Source organism: Chlorocebus sabaeus, chromosome 10 (genome assembly GCF_047675955.1).
Source record: "Chlorocebus sabaeus isolate Y175 chromosome 10, mChlSab1.0.hap1, whole genome shotgun sequence".
In the NCBI taxonomy this organism is placed as follows: domain Eukaryota; kingdom Metazoa; phylum Chordata; class Mammalia; order Primates; family Cercopithecidae; genus Chlorocebus; species Chlorocebus sabaeus.
Window position 1 is genome coordinate 59,982,120 of NC_132913.1, and position 24,120 is coordinate 60,006,239.

At 40.6% G+C, this 24,120-nt stretch overlaps 1 protein-coding gene across 2 annotated transcripts in view; it reads left to right on the forward strand.

Annotated features, from left to right (window-relative positions):
* Positions 1 to 526: 526 nt before the first annotated feature.
* RAPGEF4 (Rap guanine nucleotide exchange factor 4) overlaps positions 527 to 24,120 on the forward strand; it is a 310,152-nt gene continuing 286,558 nt past the window's right edge. For both annotated transcript variants that reach the window (XM_007965372.3, XM_007965373.3), the window contains exon 1: positions 527 to 730. In XM_007965372.3, coding sequence (XP_007963563.1) covers positions 666 to 730 — 65 coding nt within the window. In that variant the 5' untranslated portion in view covers positions 527 to 665. The remainder of the gene's footprint in view (positions 731 to 24,120) is intronic.

Genomic DNA, 24,120 nt, shown 5'->3' on the forward strand with positions numbered 1-24,120 from the left:
TCATTCCTCACTGAGAGACTCGACGGGCGGCCCCACGCCAAGCCTTCCTCGCCCTCCCCTCCAGCCCTTTCTGAAGGGGAGGCAGCAAAGGTGAGCAAGCAACCGCCGCAAGTTTCGGCAGCTGCTGAGGAAGACTCATCGGTTTCTAAGGAAACAGAGAGGCAGCAGCCATTTTAGTGGCATTTGCTGTATGAAAAATATATAGACACTGGCATCCCACTCCCCACTCGCGCCGCGGCGCCTGCCCTCCCGCCCCGCCTCAGAGGCCCCGGGATGAGGGTGGGGCCCCAGCCTCCGAGGGACGCAGCGGCCACCTGTCGCAGGTGGCCGGCCACTAGGGTCGCCAGCCCCAGTGCCCCCCAGCGGGCGGGACCGCGGGGTCCCCACCCCGGGGCGGAATCTCCACCCCCGGGCGCCGCAGTGCAGTGGCGGGCGGGCGGCTTGGCCCTCCCCGCGCCCGCGTCCCGCCCCCCAGGTCCCCTCCCTCGCCCCCCCGCCCCAGGCCGCGGGAGCCCGCGGGGAGGGCGGGCCCGTCGCAGCCGCGCTGGTCGCCAGGCGGCCGGGAGGAGCGGGGTCCGCGCGGCGGGCGAGGCGGGGGCGGAGGCGCAGGCAGCTCGAGCGCGGGAGGTCGCAGCAGCCGGGGACACCGCGCGCCGCCGCTCAACATGGTTGCTGCGCACGCTGCCCATTCTTCCTCCTCCGCCGAGTGGATCGCCTGCTTGGATAAAAGGTAGCTCGGCCGGGGGCCGCCGCTGGGGGCCGAGCTCTGCGGCGCTGCCCGGGCCCAGAGACCGCCGCAGCCCCACACCTGGGTGCAGCGCGGCCGGGCTGCGGGTGGCCGGGTCCCCGAGCGGGGGAAGGGGTTGAGGTCCTCGTCCGGGAGACAGGAGGACAAGGACCCCCGCCTCTCGTGGGGTGCCAGCGGCATGAGATTATTACACGTGGTGGAGAAAATGCAGCGCAGTAAGGGGAGAGAGCACCCACCTCTCCAACCCCCCGCCCCGCCGCGACTCCAGGCTCCGCTCCTGGGTGGGGGTTTATTTTCTCTTGGCATCACGGGACGGAAGAATCATGCATACCCTCTCTGGCTATTCAGACCTTGCGGGGTATTAAGTTTTAAGGAGGGGTGGGGGCACCGGCAGGTACAGAGTAACATTCTTTTTTTTGTTCTCGAAAGCAAAGTGTGAGGGACCCAGTGGAGCTGTCGAGTCCCTTGCTGAAATTCACAGCTTTCTGCCCCCGCAGTCGCTCGCTCAAGGTCTGTGTTAGAGAAGGTCATTTGGGAGGCTGCTTTCGTCTTAATACCTGCTTCTCGGGAAAAGACCTTTACGCTAAAAAAAAAAAAAAATAATAATAATAATAATTAAAACCGTACATAAAGCATATAACTCCCGACGACAGCTCTCTCTAAGGAGGATGTGTGTGTTAACAGTGGATTGCAGTTGTTTCCAGGCTCTGACAGCATAATATTCTGTTTGTCCAGATTGCAGGTTTAGCAGTAAACATTAGCAATTATAGTATGTTAGCAATTATAGCTTATTACCCTGATTAAAAGGTGATGCATCTGAACTTTTAAGAACTGAGCAAGAAATCTTGCAGAGTGAACTGCCTCTGAATTTCGGAGTTTAACGCAGAAGGGCAATGATTCACGTCTTGCAGCTATCTGCATGACATCTCTATTTGCATTTGTGTGAAATATTTTGTGTTCTGCCATATTGAAAAATTTTCAATTAACAGATTCGTAACACGATCAAACTTGAAAATCTTAAGTGTGACATGCTTTGCATACTCTATTATAGGCCTTTGTTGAAAAATATTAAGTAATTTGAGAAAAGCTAAATGTAGCTCATTTGAATAACTTAATATATCTGATAAATAGTCTTGACTTTCAATTACCATACAGTAGCAAGATTTTTTGGCAGGCAGTGCCCTATTTATGTCTAAAATGATATGTACTAATATTAGAAATAGTTGCATGCAATAAATAGTAAGAGAATTAAAGTAATGGTTAAATCATACAGGATTATGTAGAACTAAGAGCATTTGAAGGATAGAGGTTGTTAATGTGTCAAGTATCTAAATTTAATAGTTCAGGAAAAAGGAATTATATGGGATTCAAGATCTTGCACTTAACCTATAAATAGTGGTGCTTCCTTATGAATGGAATGTTTAGATAATAGATAACATATTTCTATGTGTAGAAATGCATGGCATGGCGTTTTTTGAACAGTCGTTAATTCACTGGAAACCCATTAGTCAATAAGAAGAAGTACTTATGGCAAAATCATAGAGCAATACTAACACAAGTGGGACATAGTCGACTCTCTCTTTTCATAATGTGTATCTGCCCAAATGATTTTGCTTGAAATGGATTTTTTAGAGCATGGTGCCCTCACTTAATGCCACCATTCATAATGGAAAAAAAAACTAGGAAAAAAAAAAAAACCCTTCACAGATACTGAGTCTAGCATCAGAAGAGTCAGATGAGTGGACAGATCAATAAGTTAAGGGTTTCAGGCACAGAGCTGTTACCAGTTCTGATATTGGACATGTCAGTTTTACTTCCTTGAGTGTCTGAAAAATGAGGATAGGACTATCAGGGATAAGTGGACAAATGGAAGAAGAAAAAAAGGTGAAACTGTGAGGTGCCGTGTAGGCTTTTTATTTTGTGGTATTAAGAGAACTTTGCATGTTCTGCAGTGTTCATGCCAGAATTGATACCTGTGAGGAACAGTTTAGGGCAGCAATCTCATTGTATGAAGGCTGCGGGGGCCTTGTTTTGAAGGTGTGTTTTTCTCTTAGATTGTTTATTTATTTATTTATTTTTTAGGAAAGGAGAAAGATTGAGAGTGTTTATGGAAGTTGTCTAGAGAAGCCCCCTGAAAGCCCTGTTTAGTGGAGACAGTGCCCTCAACGTTTCTGAGAAATGCTATCTTGATATTCTTTTCCAGGCACTGTGCTGGGCACTGGGGATACAACAAAATATGAGAGTTGCTTATAGGCTTGGAGGGTAGGGGAGATTGGTGGTGGGACGGCTGTATAAACAGCTAACCACAATGCAGTGGTAAGTGCTTTAATGGAGATGTATAAAGTGCTTGGGGAATGCAGATGAGTGAGTTATCGAGATGCTTCCATAGGTGTCCTGCGTAGACCTCAGAGGCTGAGAGAAATTTTACCAGGCAGAGAATAGGGAGGGCATGCCAGGCAGTGGTGTGGCATATGAATATGCTAATTTCTTCCCAACTACAAATTCCTGTTGTGACCAAATCTAGAATATAGGAATGTATGCTCTATTTTTATAAAAACTTTTTTATAATGGACATTGTCAACCCTGCACAAGAAAGAAAGAATAGTGCAATGAACCCCTGTGGGTTCACTTGGGAATATGATACTGGGACCTTTTAACTGGGAAAAGGACGTAACTGGGAAACGTAGTTCAAATATATGCCTCATTCAAGTGACAACTGTTGTGGATGGTGAAAAAAAGAGAAACCCTGGGACTGGAAATAAAAAGGAGAGTTAAAAGAGGAAGTCTGCAGGAGTAAAGAAGTATGCAATGAATGTTGAAGTGAAACAAACAAAACACAAGGAAAATCGAGCCTTAAAGTGTTTGTTAGGAATGCCTAGAAAGTTATCATAGATAGGACAATACTTGCAAGTGGGGAAGGGGATTACAAGTGTGTAGATATGTAGATTAGGTTAAAGAAAGACAATCTAAAGCTTTTTATGTATCAAGCATCCACCGTCTTGGACTATAGTGGGACTGAGGAGATGAGGGTCTACAAATACTAATCTTAAAACCAGAAAGACAAGACATTGAACATTTGGATGGATAAACCAACATTGAAAAAAATCTCACATGTTAGAGTAAAACAAGCTCACCACTATCTCAGGGATCTTACAATTTTTTTCTGAGGGGATGGTAATTAGGAACAAATTACATAGTCCCACTATTTGGGACTTAAGATGGGTAAAATGTCTTTTTTTTTTTTTTTTTTTTTGATATGGAGTCTCACTCTGTCACCCAGGCTGGAGTGCAATGGCGCGATCTTGACTCACTGCAACCTCCTCCTCCTGGTTTCAAGGGATTCTCATGCCTCAGCCTCCCAAGTAGCTGGGATTACAGGCACCCACCACCATGCTTGGCTAATTTTTGTATTTTTGTAGAGACAGGGTTTCACCATGTTGGACAGGCTGGTCTTGAACTCCTGACCTCAGCTGATCCACTTGCTGCGGCCTCCCAAAGTGCTGGGATTACAGGTGTGGGCCACCACACCTGGCCCATTGTTTAATTTTAATGAAAATATTTTTCCCGTAAGGTTTTAAATTTGCCAACTGTGAACTTAAGATCCACTTATGAATCCTAGATCTCAGGGTTGGTAAAGGAGTATTATGAAAGGACAGGGACCATACACATTCATGTAGTATAGTGACTCATTGCTGGCATTCATCATGATGGAGCAGGGATTGACAAACTATGGCCTGTGGGCCAGATCTGACAGCTTGCCTGTTTGTCTTGTGGGCTAAGAATGGTTTTCACAGGCCGGGCGCGGTGGCTCATACTTGTAATCCCAGCACTTTGGGAGGCTGAGGCAGGGGGGATCACGAGGTCAGGAGATCAAGACCATCCTGGCTATCACGGTGAAACCCCGTCTCTACTAAAAATACAAAAAAATTAGCTGGGCGTGGTGGCGGGCGCCTGTAGTCCCAGCTACTCGGGAGGCTGAGGCAGGAGAATGGCGTGAACCCAGGAGGTGGAGCTTGCAGTGAGCTGAGATCGCACCACTGCACTCCAGCCTGGGGGACAGAGCAAGACTCCGTCTCAAAAATAAATAAATAAATAAATAAATAAATAAATAAATAAATAAATAAATATGGTTTTCACATTCCTGAATGGCTGGGAATAAAAGAAGAGTAGCATTTTGTGACCCATGAAATTTAGATGAAATTCAAATTTCAGTGTCTATAAACAAAGTTTTATTGGAACATAACCATGCTCATTTGGTTACATATTGTCTACAACTGCTTTCCCGCTTGGCAGAGCTGAGTAGCTGCAATGGAGACTGTGGACCCACAGAGCTTGAAATATTTGCTATGTGGACCTTACAGAAAAAGTTTGCCATCTTTTGTTTTAGATGAAAGAACCTATCTAAGTGATTGACAGTGAAACCACTGGAGATGAAAGAAATTGTCTTCATTTGGAAAGGAGTTCACAGTGTTTGGTTTCTTGTTCTTTAATTAGAAGTATAAGTTGGAGAAAGGTCCTCAGTTGATTGGCTTATTTGAGGAACACTGGCTATCACAGCCAAAGCAGACGATGAAGTTAGCATGGTTATTCAAAAGGTTGTGATCTTTCAAAGGCAGCAGATGAATTTTTTTAAGTATTCATATTTCAGTTTAAAAATGCTCCATGGACAGTTTCCATCTGACTTGCCCCCAGATAGATATTATGTTAGTTATTTTGATTAGGTTGAGAGTGAAAGAAGTCAAGGGATAAATTTGTTAAGAACCAAAATGCTTTGTAGCACACATGGTGAGAGAAGATGACTCAAATATCAAAGAAGCATCAGACATGGTCCAACCCTTGAGAAATACCGAGGATCAAAGAAGCACACAGAGCAGAAGGGAGTCCCTGGAGGAGGCTGGTATCTACTAGCCAGGTCCCAAGGGATGACATTACCCCGGTACATCCTCCAGGGCTCAGCCTGGTCTTGCAATCTCAGAATCCTGACTTGTTAGCACATCAAAAATTAATACATCTTTCAGTGACAGATACACAGGTACCAGACTCTCAGAGACTGTAAAAACCAGAAAGACGGTTTATTAATTTGACAATAAGATCTGTCACATCAGAGAAGTGGACACTCATGTCCTTTGGCTAATGTATTCTTCTTCTAAGTAAGCCATATGGGAAATCCAATTATTCTCAGAAGTCCGTTTTCTGCATTTACAATGAGAAGCCAAGCTGCCAGGAGGTCAGGATGCTTACATCTTCTGACCTGTATAAGAGTACATCCTCTTCCTGGAGCAACAGACCCTGGGAATTGGATGATAATGAGAAGGTAGTTCTGGGAATCGTCCAGGACAGTGTGGCTGCCACCTTTTCCAGTCAGATCACCATTGCCTGTGCTCCCACAGTGCACTTTGGTCTCACTGTCATGACATAACACAAGTCCAACTCCATTGTAATGGCCTGCTTACTTCTCTTTTCACATCACTTGACTTTAGTCCCTATATTTTATTCATCATTTTATCTTCAGCTTCAGTGCAGTGCCCTGACTAGAGTACGTGCTAATAGGCCCAGGGCAAGATGGCCACAGGAGTCCTTCTCCTCAGGGATGATGGCCTCTGCAACCCTGTAGGAAGGCCCTGGCACTGGACCCTGTGCTGGGGAAGGAACATCTGCCTCTGTTGCTTCTTCTATGTTTTTTGGCTAATGTGAATACTTTTTAAAAAATGACACTGCATAGCTCTAGTCTAATCTGTTTTTCCTCCTGAAATCCTCCCCCCACTCTTTTTTTTTTTTAAAAGAACATCTTTTTATTATGGAAAAAAAATCAAAATATACAAAAAAAAGAAATAGCAGTATGATTCTTAATTCTTTTTGTTTGTGTGTGCGTGTGTTTTTAGACAGGGTCACTCTGTCACCCAGGCTGGAAGGCAGTGGTTTGATCATGGCTCATTGCATGCTTGACCTCCTGGGTTTAAGCGATCCTCCTGTCTCGGCTTCCCGAGTAGCTGGGAACGCAGACGTGTGTCTCCATGCCTGGCTAATTAAAAAAATTTTTTTATAGAGATGGAGTCTCCCTATGTTACCCAGGCTGGTCACAAACTGCTGGGCTGAAGTGATCTTCCTGCGTTGGCCTCCCAAAGTGCTGGGACTATAGGCTTAAGCCACTGTGTCCAGCCAGTATGATTTGTGCCACCCCTTCCCCTACTCCAGCATCATCAACTTCCAGCCAACCTTGTTTTGTTTATACCCCCATGCAGTTCCCACTCCCCCCAGGATTATTTTCAAGCAAATTCCACATATTTCATCTGTAAACATTTTAGTATATGTCTCTAAAAGGTAGTGACTTTTTATTAAGAGAACAATATCACACACATTAAACAACTTGACATTAGTTCTCTAATATAATCAATTTTTCAGTCAGTGTTCAAATGTCCCCATTTACCTCATAACTTTCTTTTTTGCAGTGTGTTTGTATCAAGAGCTAAATAAGTTGCATTTAGTTGATATGTCTGTAGGTCTGGGTTCTCTCTTTCTCTCTTTTTCTTCCTTATAATACATTTCTTGAAGAAACTGGGTTGTTGTTTTTTTCAGTCTGAATTTTCATTGTACCTCCATGCAGTTTTTTAAAACATGTTCCTTTGTCCCCTGTATTTCCTGTAAATTGGTATTTGGGTCTAGAGTTTGACTTTTTGTTAAGAATGCATCACAGAAGTGTTATATATTTCCATAATGAGGTATATAATATCAAGTGATCTCTTTTCATAATGTTAACAATTTATTGTTTTTAAAGTTTAATGCTTGGCAACTATCTATTTGCAGTTTATCAGGGAACATTTCACTGTGGCCCCAAATACATGGGAGCACATGACATATATATTTGGAGTAATTCGAGAACAATACAACCTCATATGTAATTAGGGTTAAATTCTGTGGTGCTGATTTTACTTGCTTTAGTCTATTAGGAAAGGAAAGTTTAGCCAGACCTGGACTCCCTCATACTGGGGATACATGTAGGATTGGTGTGCTTAGTCCACACCCTTGGCCTTGCTGCCTGGTCTCCTGCACACAGCCTGCGAGCTGGAAGGAGTCTTCAGAGGAAAAGTGGTGCTTAGCAAAGCAAATCCAGCCTCTTTGTCTTAACTGGAATTCTCTCAAATGGATTTCTGGCCCCTCCTATGAGGGTGGGACTGGCAGATACATTTTGTTGGAATTTCCCATGAGCTTGGAAGATTTTATGGCCCTCTCATGGTAACTGCTTATTGTCCTACACCACCTCCTCACCCCCCATGCAACTAGTTTTTCTTCAGTCAGAATAAAACCATCTTTGTGCATCCTCAACAGTGGTCAATGAGAGTGGGTTTTTCCTCCAGTACTTTCACATCACAGATGAGGGAGAGACTGCCCTAGGAGTACTGAGAGACTGAGGGAAGAGAAAGAGGATGGGAAGAACTGGGTGGGGAGGGAGACAGTGAGATCCAGCTGAACATCTGACAGAAAACAATCTGGCTGATGAGCGGAGGCGGACAGTCCTGGCGTGTTGACTCAGCTGCATCCGTGTGCACCCGCTTGCTTCCCCAGCCCCAAAAGAAAAACAAAGTGCTGCCACTATTCTCTTTTCTCTCCGTGCCAGCTCTTTCTTGGAGCGCTCATCTGTTTCCTTTGCTGTAACTGTGCAGATTCCTTAAACTCCATATCTGTGGCTTATCTTCTAGACCAGATGTATTTTTGTCTGTCTGTTGGATATTCCCACATGAATATCCCATTAATCTTTTGTGGGGCAGACATTGTTTTCCTTCACCTACCTCTGCTATAGAGGTTGGAAAAACAACATACTTATTTTCCCGATCTCTCTTCAGGTGAGGTTTCCATGTGACGCTGTCTGGCCAATGAGACATAGCAGAAGTCTACTAGAGGTTTCCAGGGAAGCTCTTGCTTTACCCATGTATTTGATTCCCCCTTCCTCTCTTCTTTCTGCCTGGAGTTACTACTGGAGGCCTGGGCCTGTGGCAGCCATCTTGTAATCCCAGGAGGAAGTGCCCAGAGAAACACAGAGCCTCCAGTTCTGACTTTGCCCACCTGTTGAACCCAGATCGGTAGTTACCCACCTTCAGATTTTTGTTTTGTGAAGAAAAAAAGCCCTATTTCTCTAAAGCATTCTTTGGTGTTCTATCATTCACCATCAAAATGATCTCTAACCTAACAGATTGATACTTGTCTAAAGTTGACCTCATCTTTTTTAGCCCTGCTCCCCATTAGTTTCTCCTTCTTGCTTTACTATTTTATTTATGATGTTGTGACTTCCTCATTCTCAGAACTTTGAAGTTATCTGCATTTTCCCTTTCCTATGTCCTTTTCCACATCTAACCAGTCAATAATTGTCTTGACTTTTATATTCCACTTTTATTTCAGGGCCTTAGCATCTGGATCTCCCTGTTTTCTGTTTCCAGTCTGGAAAACATGATATCGTCAAATCAACTTTGTCTTAGGATCAGCCAGACCTGGATTCAAATTCTGTCACCTCTACCCTCTAGCTATGTGAAATTGACCAAGTTATTAATCTTTCTGAATCTCTGTTTTCACATCTTCATGAGATTCCCAATGCCTATAGTAATGGCTATGTCGAGGTGTGTGAGCTAATGCAAACGTTGCATGGTCATCTCTAGAGAGAAAATGTAGAAGTTAAAAATTTAGGAGTCAGATTATATAGGCTCAAACCCCAGTTTAAACTTTATTGATGGTGTAATTTTGGGCAAGTTATTTGGTTCTAGTGGTTACTTTATAGATTCATTGGGATTTTCCCTGTAGACAATCTTAAATGTGAACACTGGCAGTTTTACTTATTTTTTCTGATTTTTGTGTCTTCTATTATTTATTTTTCTTCCCTTATTGCATTTGCCAGGAATGCCAGGACAAAATTGAATAGAAGGGGTGAGAATGGATGCTCTTGTTTTGGTTATGATCTTATAAAAAATAGTTTGCTATTTTGCCACGTTAGTTGTCTTTCATGTAGTTGTTTTTTTTTTTTTTAAGCAAATTCCCTTTTCTGAAATTATTGAGATGATTATATTATTTTTCTCTTTTATTCTGTAAATATAGTGAATTTACATTGACTGAATTTCAAATGTTAAGCCAACGTTGCCTTCCTAGAATATATACTACTTTGTCAACATGCATTATATTTTTTATATATTAATTTATTCAACTTACTAATATTTTATTAATGTTACTTTCATGTCAATTCATGAGGGATATTAGCCTATAACTTTCTTTTCTTATTTTAGTATCAGGATTATTCTGGCTTCATCAAATGAATCAAGAAATATTTCCTTTTTTTTCCTATTTTTTCCCTCTATTTTTAAATGAACTTATATAAGATCAATGCTATTTATTTTACAAATGTCTTAACGATATCTGGGCCAGGAATTTTCTATATGAAAAACTTTTTAATGACAAATTCAAACTCTGTAATAGAGGTCTATTCGTATTTTCTGTTTCTTTTCATGTCAGTTTTGATAAGTTATTTCAAGGAGTTTGTGCATTTCATCTAAGTTATCAAATTTATTGATGTAGAGTTGTTCATAGTATTCCTTATAATCCTTTTAATGCCATTAGGATATGTAGTGTTGTTCTGTCCTTTGTATCCCATATTGGTAATTTGTGTCTCTTTTTTTTTAATTCATTCTTACTAGGAGCTTCCCAATTTTGTTAATATTTTAAAAGAATGAACTTTTAGTTGATTTACTTTGTTCTTTGAGAAATTTATTGATTTTTGCTCATTGTTTTTTTCCTTTTCCCTCCTTACTTTGGGTTTAACTTATTCTTTTTCTGGCTTCTTAAAGTGGAAACTTAGTTGTTTAATTTTAACTTTTCTTCTTTACTAATATAAGCATTTCAGCTGCAATTTCTCATTTTCAACACAAAGAAGGAAGCACAGGTATTCTTTTGTTCAGTATTTATAAACTTAAACTATTTCTGCTGGAGAAGAACAATTAATCAAGCTGATGCTGGGACCTCTTGACTCCCTTAGCCTCAAGAAGATACTTTGCAATGTGTTGAACAGTATCCTCAACAACATTCCAACAGTGATTCAGCAGTGAGTTTCATAGGCTCTTTCAATATGGCATAATTCTAAAGAAACATTGAGAAAGGGTAATTCTGTGAGAGGGCCAATATATAGTTTTCTGGTGATCTGATTTAATCCAATAAAATATTTTAGTATATTTTAGAAATAGATGGATTGTTTTTCTTACTGGAAATCAGCTATAAATATTATTTTTTTTCACATTTGAGCCATTAATAATGATTATGATTGGGTTGCAATGACTTTGAAGTAATATTTTCCGATAAATACCTGGAATCATTCTATTCTGTGTTGTTGGCTGAATGAATAGTAATAAGACTTTGGTGTCAGCCAAACTAGGGGAAAATTACATTTCTGTTTGGCTATCATTTGACCTTTATATTCCATTGCTTTATTTCATTTCGTGTATCATTTTGTAGCCAAACAAGAATGTATGCCTTAATGGTGGTCCATCTCCTCTGTGAGGATGTGGGGGCAAGGGTGTATTCTCAAGGAGGAATATTGGTGCCACTCTCACAAATAGACAAATGGTGGTCAAGAGCCCACAAGTAATGCTACGGAACATAGCCCCTCTAATTACAACTGTGGAAACTAAGGGACATATGCTAATTCCACTGGAGTAATCTTAAAATGCTTATCTGTGGTGAAATAATTTTCTAAAAACACTTTTATTGAATTAAATTGATTGTACAATGTAAGCATATTACTTTTTTTTTTTTTGAGACAGAGTCTTACTCTGTCATCCAGTCTAGAGTGCAGTGGCATGATCTTGGCTCACTGCAACCTCCGCCTCCCAGGTTCAAGCGATTCTTCTGCCCCAGCCTCCCTAGTAGCTGGGATTACAGGCGCCTGCCACCGCGCCTGGCTAATTTTTGTATTTTTAGTAGAGACAGGATTTCACCATGTTGGCCAGGCTGGTCTTGAACTCCTGACCTCGGGCGATTTGCCCACCTCGGCCTCCCAAAGTGCTGGGATTACAGGCTTGAGCCACTGCACCTGGCCAGAAATATGACTTATAAATTGGTGAAAAGCTCAAGAACCACCCCCTTAATTAAACGGAAAAATAATTTTTATAGGCCCTTAGAAAAGACTTAATAATTGAGATGTTGAAAACAAATAGAAAAGATCTTTGATGGGAAGGAGATATTACTCATAACTTAGTAATTTGATTCTTGCTATTATATGAAATTTCAATTCTGTTTAAACCCCAAACGAAGGCATTAATGTTTTCCCTTGTATTTGGGGCAGCCTTAGAACAGCCTTATTCTTCTAGTTATTAATTTTTCATCTTCATTGAGGCACAATTGACAAGTAAAAATTGTGTATCTTTAAGATGTATGACTTGTTGCTTTGATATATGTATACATCGTGAACTTATTGCCACAATCAAGCTAATTAACATATTCATCACCTCGTATAGTTACTTAGTATGTGTGTGTGGTGAGAACACTTAAGATCTACTGTCTTGGCCAGGCGCGGTGGCTCAAGCCTGTAATCCCAGCACTTTGGGAGGCCGAGACGGGCGGATCATGAGGTCAGGAGATCAAGACCATCCTGGCTAACACGGTGAAACCCCGTCTCTACTAAAAAATACAAAAATCTAGCCAGGCGAGGTGGCGGGCCCCTGTAGTCCCAGCTACTGGGGAGGCTGAGGCAGGAGCATGGCGGGAACCCGGGAGGCGGAGCTTGCAGTGAGCTGAGATCCGGCCACTGCACTCCAGCCTGGGCGACAGAGCGAGACTCCGCCTAAAAAAAAAAAAGATCTACTGTCTTAGCAAATTTTAAGTTTGAAATATAGTATTGTTAACTATGTTAACATTGTTGCACATTAGATCTCCTGAACGTATTCATCTTTTAATTTTATTTTTTGAGGTAGGGTCTCACTCTGTCACCCAGGCTGGAGTGCAGTGGTACAATCATAGCTAACTGTAGCTTTGAATTCCTGGGCTCAAGTGATCCTTCTGCCTTTGCTTCCTGAGTAGCTGGGACTATAGGCACCTACCACCATGCCGGCAAATTTTTTATTTTTAGTAGAGACGTGGTCTCACTGTGTTGCTCAGGCTGCTCAAACCCCTGGGCTTAAGCAGTCCTCCCACCTTGGCCTCCCAAAGTGCTGGAATTATAGGCAGGAGCCACTGTGTCGAGCCCAGAATTTATTTATCTCCCATAACTGAAACTTTGTACCCCTTGACCAATATCTCCCCATTTCCTCCTCCCTTCAGCTCCCGGCAATCATCTTCTATTCTCTGCTTCTAGGAGTTTGAGTATTTTAGATTCTATATATAAGTAAGATCATGCAGTATTAGTCTTTCTGTACCTGGCTTGTTTCACTTAGTGTACTGTCCTTTAGGTTCATCCATGTTGTTGCAAATACCAAGGTTTCCTTTATTTTTAAGACTTAATAATATAATAATATTCATTGTGTATATATACACCACATTTTCTTTTTCCATTAATCTGTCAACAAACATTTAGGTTGTTTCCTTATCTTTGTTATTGTGAATAATGCTGCAATAAACAGAGAAACCCAGATATCTCTTCAAGATACTCATTTCATTTCCTTTGGATATGTACCCAGACATGGGCTTGCTGCATCGTTAAGTAGTTCTAATCTTAATTTTGAGGAACCTCCATAAGGTTTTCAATAATGTACTAATTTACATTCTATATTAATCTGTTTTCATGCTGCTGAGAAAGACATACCCAAGATGGGGTAATTTATAAAGAAAAAGAGGTTTAATGGACTCATAGTTCCATGTATCTGGGGAGGCCTTATAATCATGGCAGAAGGTGAAAGGCATGTCTTACATTGGTGGCAGGCAAGGGACAGAATGAGAACCAAGTGAAAGGGGTTTCCCTTTATAATACCATCAGATCTCATGAGACTTATCCACTACCACAGGAACAGTATTGGGGAAGCGGCCCTCATGATTCAATTATCTCCCACCGGGTCCCCTCCGACAACACAAGGGAATTATGGGAGCTACAGTTCAAGAAGATTTGGGTGGGGGCACAGCCAAACCATATCATTCTGCTCTGTCCCCTCCCAAATCTCATGTCCTCATATTTCAAAATCAGTCATGCCTTCCCAACAGTTCCCTAGTCTTAACTCATTTCAGCATTAACTGAAAGGTCCATAGTCCAAAGTCTCATCTGAGACAAGACAAGTCCCTTCTGCCTATGAGGCTGTGAAATCAAAAGCAGGTTACTTACTTCCTAGATACAATGGGGTTACAGGCATTGGATAAATACAGCCATTCTGAATGGGAGAATTTGGCCAAAACAAAGGAGGCACAGGCTGCATATAAGTCCAGAATCCAGTGGGGCAGTCAAATCTTAAGACTCCACAATGATCTCCTTTGACTCCACATCTCACATCCAGGTCACGCTGATGCAAGAGGTGGGTTCCCATGGTCTTGGGCAGCCTGGCCCCTGTGGCTTTGCAGGGTGCAGCCTCCCTCCCGGCTTCTTTTGGGGGCTGGTGTTGAGTGTCTGTGGCTTTTCCAGGCACATAGTGCAAGCTGTTGGTGGATCTACCATTCTGGGGTTTGGAGGACAGTGGCCTTCTTCTCACAGCTTTGCTAGGCAGTGACCCAATATTGACTCTGTGTGGGGGCTTCAATCCCACATTTCCCTTTTGCACTGCCCTAGCAGGGGTTCTCCATGAGAGCCCTACCCCTGCAGCAAGCTTCTGCCTGGACATCCAGGCATTTCCATACATCTTGCAAAATCTAGGAGGAAATTTCCAAACCTCAGTTCTTAACTTCTGCACAACTGCAGGCTCAACACCATGGGGAAACTGCCAAGGCTGGGGGCTTGCACCCTCTGAAGATTTGGCCTAAGCTGTACCTTGACCCTTTTTAATCATGGATAGAGCGGTGGATATGGCTGGGACGAAGGGCACCAAGTCTGTAGGCTGCACACAGCAGGGGACCCTGGGCCCAGCCCAGGAAACAATTTTTTCCTCCTTGGCCTCTGGGCCTGTGATGGGGGAGGCTGCTGCAAAGGTCTCTGACATGCCCTGGAGACTTTTTCTCCATTGTCTTGCTGATTAATATTTGGTTCCTCATTACTTATGCAAATTTCTGCAGCCAGCTTGAATTTCTCCTCAGAAAATGGGCTTTTCTTTTCTATTGCAGGCTGCAAATTTCCCGAACTTTTATGCTCTGTTTCCTTTTTAAAACTGAATGCTTTTACCACCACCCAAGTCACCTCTTGAATGCTTTTCCACTTTGAAATTTCTTCTGCCAGATACCCTAAATCATCTCCCTCAAATTCAAAGTTCCACAAATCTCTAGGGCAGGGGCAAAATGCCACCAGTTCCTTTGCTAAAACATAGCAAGAGTCACCTTTACTCCAGTTCCCAACAAGTTCCTCATCTCCTTCTGAGACCACGTCAGCCTTGATTTCAGTGTCCATATCATTATCAACATTTTGGTCAAAGCCATTCAACAAGTCTCTAGGGAGTTCCAAACTTTCCCACATTTTCCGCTCTTCTTCTGAGCCCTACAAACTGTTGCAACTTCTGTCTGTTACCCAGTTCCAAAGTCGCTTCCACATTTTCGGGTATCTTTTCAGCAGCACCCCACTCTCCTGGTACCAATTTACTGTATTAGTCTGTTTTTATGCTGCTAATAAAGACATACCCAAAACTGGTTAATTTACAAAGAAGAAAAGGTTTAACGGACTCACAGTTCCATGTGGCTGGGGAGGCCTCCCAATCATGGCAGAAGGTGAAAGGCACATCTTATATTGGTGGCAGGCAAGAGAGAAAATTAGAACCAAGCAAAAGGGTTTTTTTTTCCCCTTATAAAACCATCAGATCTTGTGAGACGTATCCACTACCACGAGAACAGTATGGGGGAAACTGCTCCCATGATTCAGTTATCTCCCACCAGGTCCCCTCCCGCAACATATGGGGATTATGGGAGCTACAATTCAAGATGAGATTTGGGTGAGGACACAGTCAAACCATATCACATTCCCACCAACAGTACACAGGGGTTCCCTTTTCTCCACATCCTCAATGATACTTGTTATTTTATGTCTTTCTGGTAATAGCCATTCTAACAAGTGTGACATTGTTTTTCATTGCAGTTTTGATTCACATTTCTCTGATGATTAGTAATGTTAAGCACCTTTTCATACACCTGTTGGTCATTTGTTTGTCTTCTTTGGAAAAATGTCTATTCAGGTGTTTTTCCCATTAAAAAAGTCAGGTTACTTGTTTTTTTATTATCAAATTGTAGGAGTTCCTTATGTATTTTGAATATTAACCCTTTATCAGATATATCTTTTGCAAATATTTTCTCCCACTTTATAGGTTGACTTTTTTATTGTATTGACTGTTTGCTTTGCTGTGCAGTCATTAGTTATTCATTGGACTTGTCACAGCAAAAGATGGGTTCTTGAATTTTACATGTTTTCTTTATCAACTCTTTAAAGAAACTTGGAATATAGAGATGTTCCATATTCAGTGTCCCTTGCCATTCCTTTTGTCACTCTTCTACCTGCCTCATACTGTCTTCCACCTTCCCCCACCAAAATGTGTTGTAGAGAAAGGATCTGATTGTAGTAATTTACTTTCCTACTGTCATTCACTCATTCGTTTAGAGATTTTACTATCTGCTTACCGTGTGCCAGTCACTCTTGCTGGGTATACATTAGTTAGAAAAACTGTCAAAGGCCCTGACTTCACGAATTGAAATACTAGGTGGGAAGACATTCATTCATTCATTCAGTCTTCAAAAAATGATTTATTGAGTACCTAATATGTGCTAGATGCTGTTCTAGCTGGTAAGGAATACAGTGGTGACATAATAGGAGAAGTTAGATGGTAATAAATGCTGTGAAGCCAAAGGTAAGAGAATATGGAGATAGAGGAACAGACGGTAAACAAATACAGACATAACTGTACTACTACTGTGTCAGGCAGTGATAAGGGCAGTGAAGGCAAATCAAGCAGAGAAAAGAGGAAGAGACTAGGGGGTAGTGTTATCTTAGAGAGGGTGGTCAGAGAGGTCTTTCTGTAGAAGCGACATTTGACCAAAGACCTTGGATGAACTGAGAGGTCACCTAGTTTGAATTTAGATCAGTGTAACCCAGACTTTACTAAATAGGTGGATGAAGTATTTTAGAGAACAGAGGCTAGTTAGTGCCTGTGGTGCAAACACAGGCTGAATCAATGCAGCACTGGCCTTTTGTTTGGTAACAAGGCCTTTTTTTTTTTGGAAAGTACCCATAGACTACTACTAATTGCTTTTGTTGATGTAATAGACAAGTAACTTCACAAAACAATGAAAGGGATAAATGAAGTCCTTTTGGAATTTTGGTTTACCCTTTAAATGTTATTATGACTTAAAGGTGTGAAAATTACATTTCACTTTAGTTTTTTCTGATAATAATTTTCAGGGAAAAGAAAGAAATGATGACTACCATTCAGACCAGGAAAGGTACTATCATTTAAGTGGGATTGTAAAGATACTGTTTGCGTGCTTTTGATAATGGATGCTAATGATTACAGCATGGTGGTATCCTCATTCCCATCCTACCCATGGAATTTTGGTTTTTGTATTTAACCAGTTTAATTTCACCAGTGATGAATGTGACTGGTACCTCTGTTGGATCAGTATCTTAGCCAGGCCTCCAAGGCAAATGTGCTTGAGCAAGAAAGTGGTCCTGGATACCTAGAAATTCCAACAGTTTCTCATTTGAAGGATTTCTTTGCTGTTATTCCACCATCTGCCTTTTGATCATGCTTTTGTATTGAATTCTTATCATATTTTATTCATAGATGAATTCAGTGATATAGCAGTGTGTTTTAAACCTTTTTCATGTCAAAAACTGAAGGTAACTTGAGAATAGTAAGTCTCTGTTGTGATGTTAGGGCACCATATGTACATCAGACTTATAAATATTCCCTGATGGTGTTTGAAGGTCTAGGTTGAGAGTTAGAGCTATCTAGTTAGTAGCCAGGTTTTACATTCTATTTACCAAAAATAATTTAAAAACCTAGATTAGCCATCCTTGTTTAATTATGTAAATCATCAGAGCATAAATAAGGGAGCCTTCTATTGACACAAAAGTGTGCAGCTATAGAACATACCAAGGGAACCATAAGGAGGCAGCTTCATCTATAAGGCATAGCCCAATCTGGATGTCCAACTGGTTGAATGTGAATAGAATATAATTTTATTATGCTCTTTTATCTCCTTGCGCTGTAGCTGTACATTATCAGCTTGTGAATGAACCTTATCTGTTCCTCAATTGAATTTTACATTACCTCTGTTGCTTTGCTTCTTACCTTTTCAGCACTTCACTGGATATTTATCTTAACTTTAGAGGTTCATTTTAGAATTCAACATTTAACAGGTCATGGATGTCAAAGCAATTCTAATTTTGAAAACCCCTTTGTGTTCAGATGACTAATATATTTTTGTCTCTGTGATTGGAAGTCCTAATCCTAAATATCCACAGGAGAAGTGAGCAATGAAACTGCTTCTTGGAGGAACTTACAGGAATCAAAAGTGGACATTACTTAACCCTAGTCTTGTTTTATTTGAAATATAATCATAAAGTGATCAATTTGCAAAACTGAAAGAATTTTAAAATGTATATATGATTAATCATCTTTAGGGAAATAATGTAGGTATTGGTGAGAAGGGAGAGTGAACAATAATAAAATAAAAACAACAAAATGGAATGCTTTTTTAAAAACTGGAAAATTATTTAAAAGAGAGCTGTTCTTCTTTTCATTTTAGTTGAACTAACCTTGATTTTCTTTTTTTTTAATTTACCTATAATTGATTTTTATCTGCCTATTAAAGAGTTTTGTGGTCAAATTCTGCCACATAAGAATACCTCTACAAATAGAATATATTTGAATATATTTCTTTTGAATTGAGAAAAGCAACGCAGGTATACAATTGATTTTATGTACTGAATTCTACTTATTTATATGATTATATAGGGAAGAAGCTTCATTGATGGGGCTTTGATTTCATAGGATTGACATTGTAGAGATTGAAAAGATTTAGAAATAAAAAATTAGTAATAAGGGAAATTATAGGGGAAAAAGAAAACTTTTTTTTTTTTTTAAAGCTTACTAATCTTTAGATGCTAAACCAGGTATCTGAGACAGCACTGTGACTCTTTTTAAAATAAGTGACATGTGACATAGTTGCTACCAGCACATTCCTTCCTCTTTCGGTTTTTGAGGGTTGCTGCTAGATTGCATCTGAGACATGACAGTGTGTGTATACACACACACACCTCCCCCACATACACACCGCACACATACACACACCAGCTTCTTTCTGAGAGTGTTACCAATTAACATGTGTTGACATATCTTTCTCCTTTCCCAGGAGGAAAGTGGCAGGAGCTTGTGAAAAGTTACAGACTCTGATTTAAACTATATTGTAATTGGACCAAATAAAATAATTTCTGGCTTATAATTATTAATTTATTTCTATAAACTCTATCACCAGGAATAACAGGTCTTAACATTTTTAGTGTATTTTTCTGCAGTATTTTTTTTTTGTGTGAGTGTTTTTTTAACATGTTTGAGCTTGAACTTTATGACTTTATACCTTTTAAAATGAACTTTATAGGATGATCATTTCCCAGGTTATTAAATATTATTTGTGTTGGCTGAAATCATACAGGTCATGTGGCTTAAGTTTTTCCTTATTGTTGGACAACTAAGACATTTGAAAATGATTGTTACTGTTATAAATAATGGAATAATCTTTTATATTAAAAATTTCTTGTGTTTTAGATACTTAGGATGAAGAGATATCTATAGAACTAAAATTAGTTAATGTGTGTGAAGCAATTTAAGGTTTTTGATACATATTTTAAAATTACTTTTCATAAAGACAGTAAGAAGCTGATATTATTGATATTTTAGAAATAAGGAATTTGAGATCTGGAAAAGTTAAATTACTCATCCAGGGTCACATAGCTACTAAGTGCTAGGGACCACCGGGGAATTGGAACCCCAGTCCTTTTCCACTCTAAGTGTTTCAAGTGTGTTCCTTGGAATATTAGCAGATAGGGCAAGGAAAAAAGGGCTTAAATGAGAAAAAATTTGGAAATGTCAAGTTAAATTTTTTGAAAAAAATCCTCAAATCTCTGGACATCACCATAAAGATAAGACGATATGCGGCTGTAGAACACTGAGGAATACTCTGGGATGTGCTTGCTGACATCGGGCTACATTATGGTGATGAAAGCAGACTTTTGACAAGAAGTTGAGGTTCATATTCTATTGGCCCCATACAGAAACTCTTTAACTCAGGACCTATAAACATCTAACATTAGTCCCTTTCGGTAAGATTAAATGACCAAAGAGGAACGGTTTAGTGACATAATTAAAATCTTACTAAATTCAGCCCCTTGAGATTTTAGATAGAAAAGTAACACAAATTGAGCTAGTAACAATAATTTAAAAATTGTCTTTTAAAAATGGTTTATTTATTTATTTGAGATGAAGTTTCACTCTTGTCACCCAGGCTGGAGTGCAGTGGCACAATCTTGGCTCACTGCAACCTCCGCCTTTCAGTTCAAGCGATTTTCCTGCCTCAGCCTCCCAAGTAGCTGGGATTACTGATGTGCACCACCATGCCCAGCTACTATTTTTGTATTTTTAGTAGAGACGGGATTTCACCGTGTTGGCCAGGCTCGTCTCGAACTCCTGACCTCAGGTGGTCTGCCCACCTCGGCCTCCCAAAGTGCTGGGATTACAGGCGTCAGCCATTGCACCTGGCCTAAAAACTATTTATTTTTAAATACTTACAGATTCACAGGAAGTTGCAAAAACATGTACAGGGAGGTCCCATGTAATCTTCACCCCCAAGAGTAACTCTTACATAACCATTCTACAGTACAATGTCAAAACTAGGAAATCGGCGTCAGTAAAGTCCACAGAATTTATTCAGGTTTTACCAATTCTATGTGCACTCAGGTGCACACATGTGTGTGTATAGTTCTATGTAATGTAATCACTGTGTAGACTCATGTAACTACCACCATACTCAAGATGCAGAACTACTCAATCTCTCTAAGACTCCCTCTTGCCAGCCTTTTGTAGCCATGCCTACCCCTCTCCTGTCAATAAAAACTAGTTTTTTAAAAAAATGAGCAGTGTATATCTTAGGATATGATAGTTCCAACCCTGCTTCATATCACTCACCTATTTCTATAGGACTCTGCTGATAACTGATTAAGGCTCAAATATTGTTTGGTAGATAGTATTTACTAGGACAGTAAAGTTAGCCAGTCCAGTTTAGAAATAATTTTAACACCAAAGAAGGGTGGCCTTAATTCTGAGTTGAGGAGGGACCTCAAGCAAAATGGAAAGGTGCCCTGGGTGCTGCACTGCCCTTTCCCATGGCCCTCTGCTGCCTTTCTGTACTGCCTAGCCTTTGCACACCCACTTTGGAGACCTCAAATGCCCTGGGGCTGATAGGATGACAGTCAGCTCCCACTCTTAGCTTTCACACAGCCCTCACCACTGTGGGTGAGCCTCGAGGAGCCATTTTCAACCCACTTAATCTTCCATACCTATTCTGCCATACCTGTCATATCCCTAGTTGACTGTGTCTAGTCTCCCTTTTGTGTCTAGACTCCTTGGACAGGAGTCCTCTTGACTTCTTCCTCAGCCCTGTCTTGTACTTCTCTTGTAGGCTAATGTCTTAAATAGAAGAAGTAGGACAGACACCTTGCTTCCCACACCTGGAGGTAGTCACAGGATGGTAGGGCACTGCACCTTGCATCTATTTGTTCAGGACCTTGCAGTCCCAAATTTCCTAACCTTTAATAAAGTAATCTGAGCTAATGTGTTAAATAATTTAATGTGCTATCCCTTGCAGAAATGACTGTAGTTCAGATAAAGAATTCCTAGTGAAGTAAAAGCCTTAACTCAAAGGAAATCAGAGTGAAACTCACAGAGTTGTATATCTGCCTGGTGACTCTTTGGAGTCGTATTGTCCAGATGTGTGCCTTCTAACCTAACCCTAATCCTAACGCACTTACCTGGGATGGACCATTTCCCAAGCATTTTGGCCAATTGAGAATTTTCTATATATGGTTTTGAAATTATAAGAACCTCAATTTACCCAGAGTTCGGAAACCTGCTGAGATTTTAGAGTTGATTGGAATGTGCTCTGTTTTGGAACACAAGATTAGTTTGTGGATTTGCAGCAATAAACAAATGGCTGAAAGCCAAATAGTGTAGCTATTTTCAGTGAGTCTTCAGTAATCCAGTATCATAGAGAAATTAATTTCATACAAGTTTATCCCAATTAATCCTCTAAACTTGCCATTATTTAGTAATTCTGTCAGAATATTTAATATGACTGCTTTTCTAAAGCATACTGAGTATAATTTTTCTTTTATTTGATGATTAAGGCTCAGTATATTGAACATAAATTAGCATCCTGTACCTCTGTGATTTATGATTTTGAAGTATGTGGATTATCTGTTTTAATACCAGATGTCCCCAGTGCTGTTTTTAAAGTTCTGCCTGCTTTTGTTTTATTTATCTGTCTCTTCTGTACTACTGAGAAGCTGTCACTCCTTGCCTGCCCTTTAGGTTTTCATCCTATCTTCTTCCCTTGCACAAACATAATATATTGCTTCTAATTCTTTGAATTTCAAATCCAGTTAACTAAATTTATTGGAGCTGTATGTATAATACAAGCGCATGTATTTGCCCTCTGGGTAGTTCTCCTGTGAGTTACGTGTATGAATGTCAGAGTTTTTGGTATTTGGGGCCTTGATTTTGGTTTCACAAATCCTTTGTAAACTTACTTGCTACATGATCTCACTCCAGTGATTGTTTTAATAACTGAGATTTCCAGACAAATATCCTTTGAATAGTTGAGGCATTACTGTAATGAGATTAATTCCTGCGTTTAACAAATATTTATTAAGTGCCAAAGAAACACGTTCTAGGTGCTTAGAATTTATAATTGAACAAACCAAAAGACTCTTGTTGTCATGGAGCTTACATTCTAACAAAGGAAATAGATAATAAGTCATAAACATAATAAATAAATTATATCTTGTGTTTGAAGGCAATATATATTTTGGAAAAAAAAGAAACCCCAAAAACAAATAGAGTCCAGTAAAAAATCAGGAGTGCCAGTGGGTGGAGACTGTAATATTAAATAGGGTAAACAGAATAGCGTTCACTGGGACAGTGATTTGAGCAAAGAGGCGGAGGAGTTTAACCAAGCATATGTTTAGGATAAGAATTCCTGGCAATGGGAACAACCAATGCAAAGGCCCTGGTGTGGGTGCGTGTGTAGGTTGTTTGAGGGATGGTAAGGAGGCCACTGTGGCCAGGGTGAAGTGAACAAGGGAAAGGGTAGGAGAGGAAGTGAGACAGAGAATGAGGGCAGATCACGTAGGGACTTGACAGCTGTTGTAAAGATCTTGGGTTTTACTCTGAGTGAAATAGGCAGCCATGAAGGTTTTTGAACAGAGGAATGATATAATCTGGCTTACATTTTCAAAAGATCACTATGACTGCAACGTTGAGAAGACGCTGGGGGAAGGGGGACAATGGTGGAAGAAGGGAGAGCTATGAGGAAGCTATTTCAATAATCTAGGTGAAAGCTGATGGTGGCTTGGATCAGGGGAACAGCAGTGAAGATAATGAGAAGCAGTAGGATACTTTCTGGAGGTAGAACCAATAGGATGTGCTTATGAATTGAATGTGGAAGTGTATGGGAAAGAAGAGTCAAGGATAATTCTAAGGGTTTTGGTCTGGGTCGTTAGGAGGATTGTGGGTCATCTGTTATGATGGGGAAGGCTGTAGATAAGAGGGAGAGTTCAATTTTGGACATATTGGGTTTGAGATACCTATTAGACATTCAACTGGAGATGTTAGGTGTGAAATTGGATATATGCCTCTGGAGTTTGGGAGAGAGGTCTGAGCTAAAGATACACATTTGGGGATCATTAATACATAGATGACATTTAAAGCCATGAGATGGGAGAATACCAAAAAAGTGAGCATTGAAAGAGAGGAGTTCAGAAGGAAAGGGAGTAACTAGCAAAAGAAACTGCATGGGAATGACTAGTGAAGTAGGAAGAAGATAAAGGGAATGTCGACCGTGTTGTGAAAGGCAAGTGAAGATGTTTTCAAATATTCAGACAGATTGTGTCATGTTGACAAAACATCAGGAAGAAGAAAGACCACAATCTGGGGTTGCATTTGAAGTTTTATTTCTTACAGGTGATATGGCTATTAGGTCTATTTTTCCAGTGTGGTTGGCAGTTGGACTGATTGCAGACT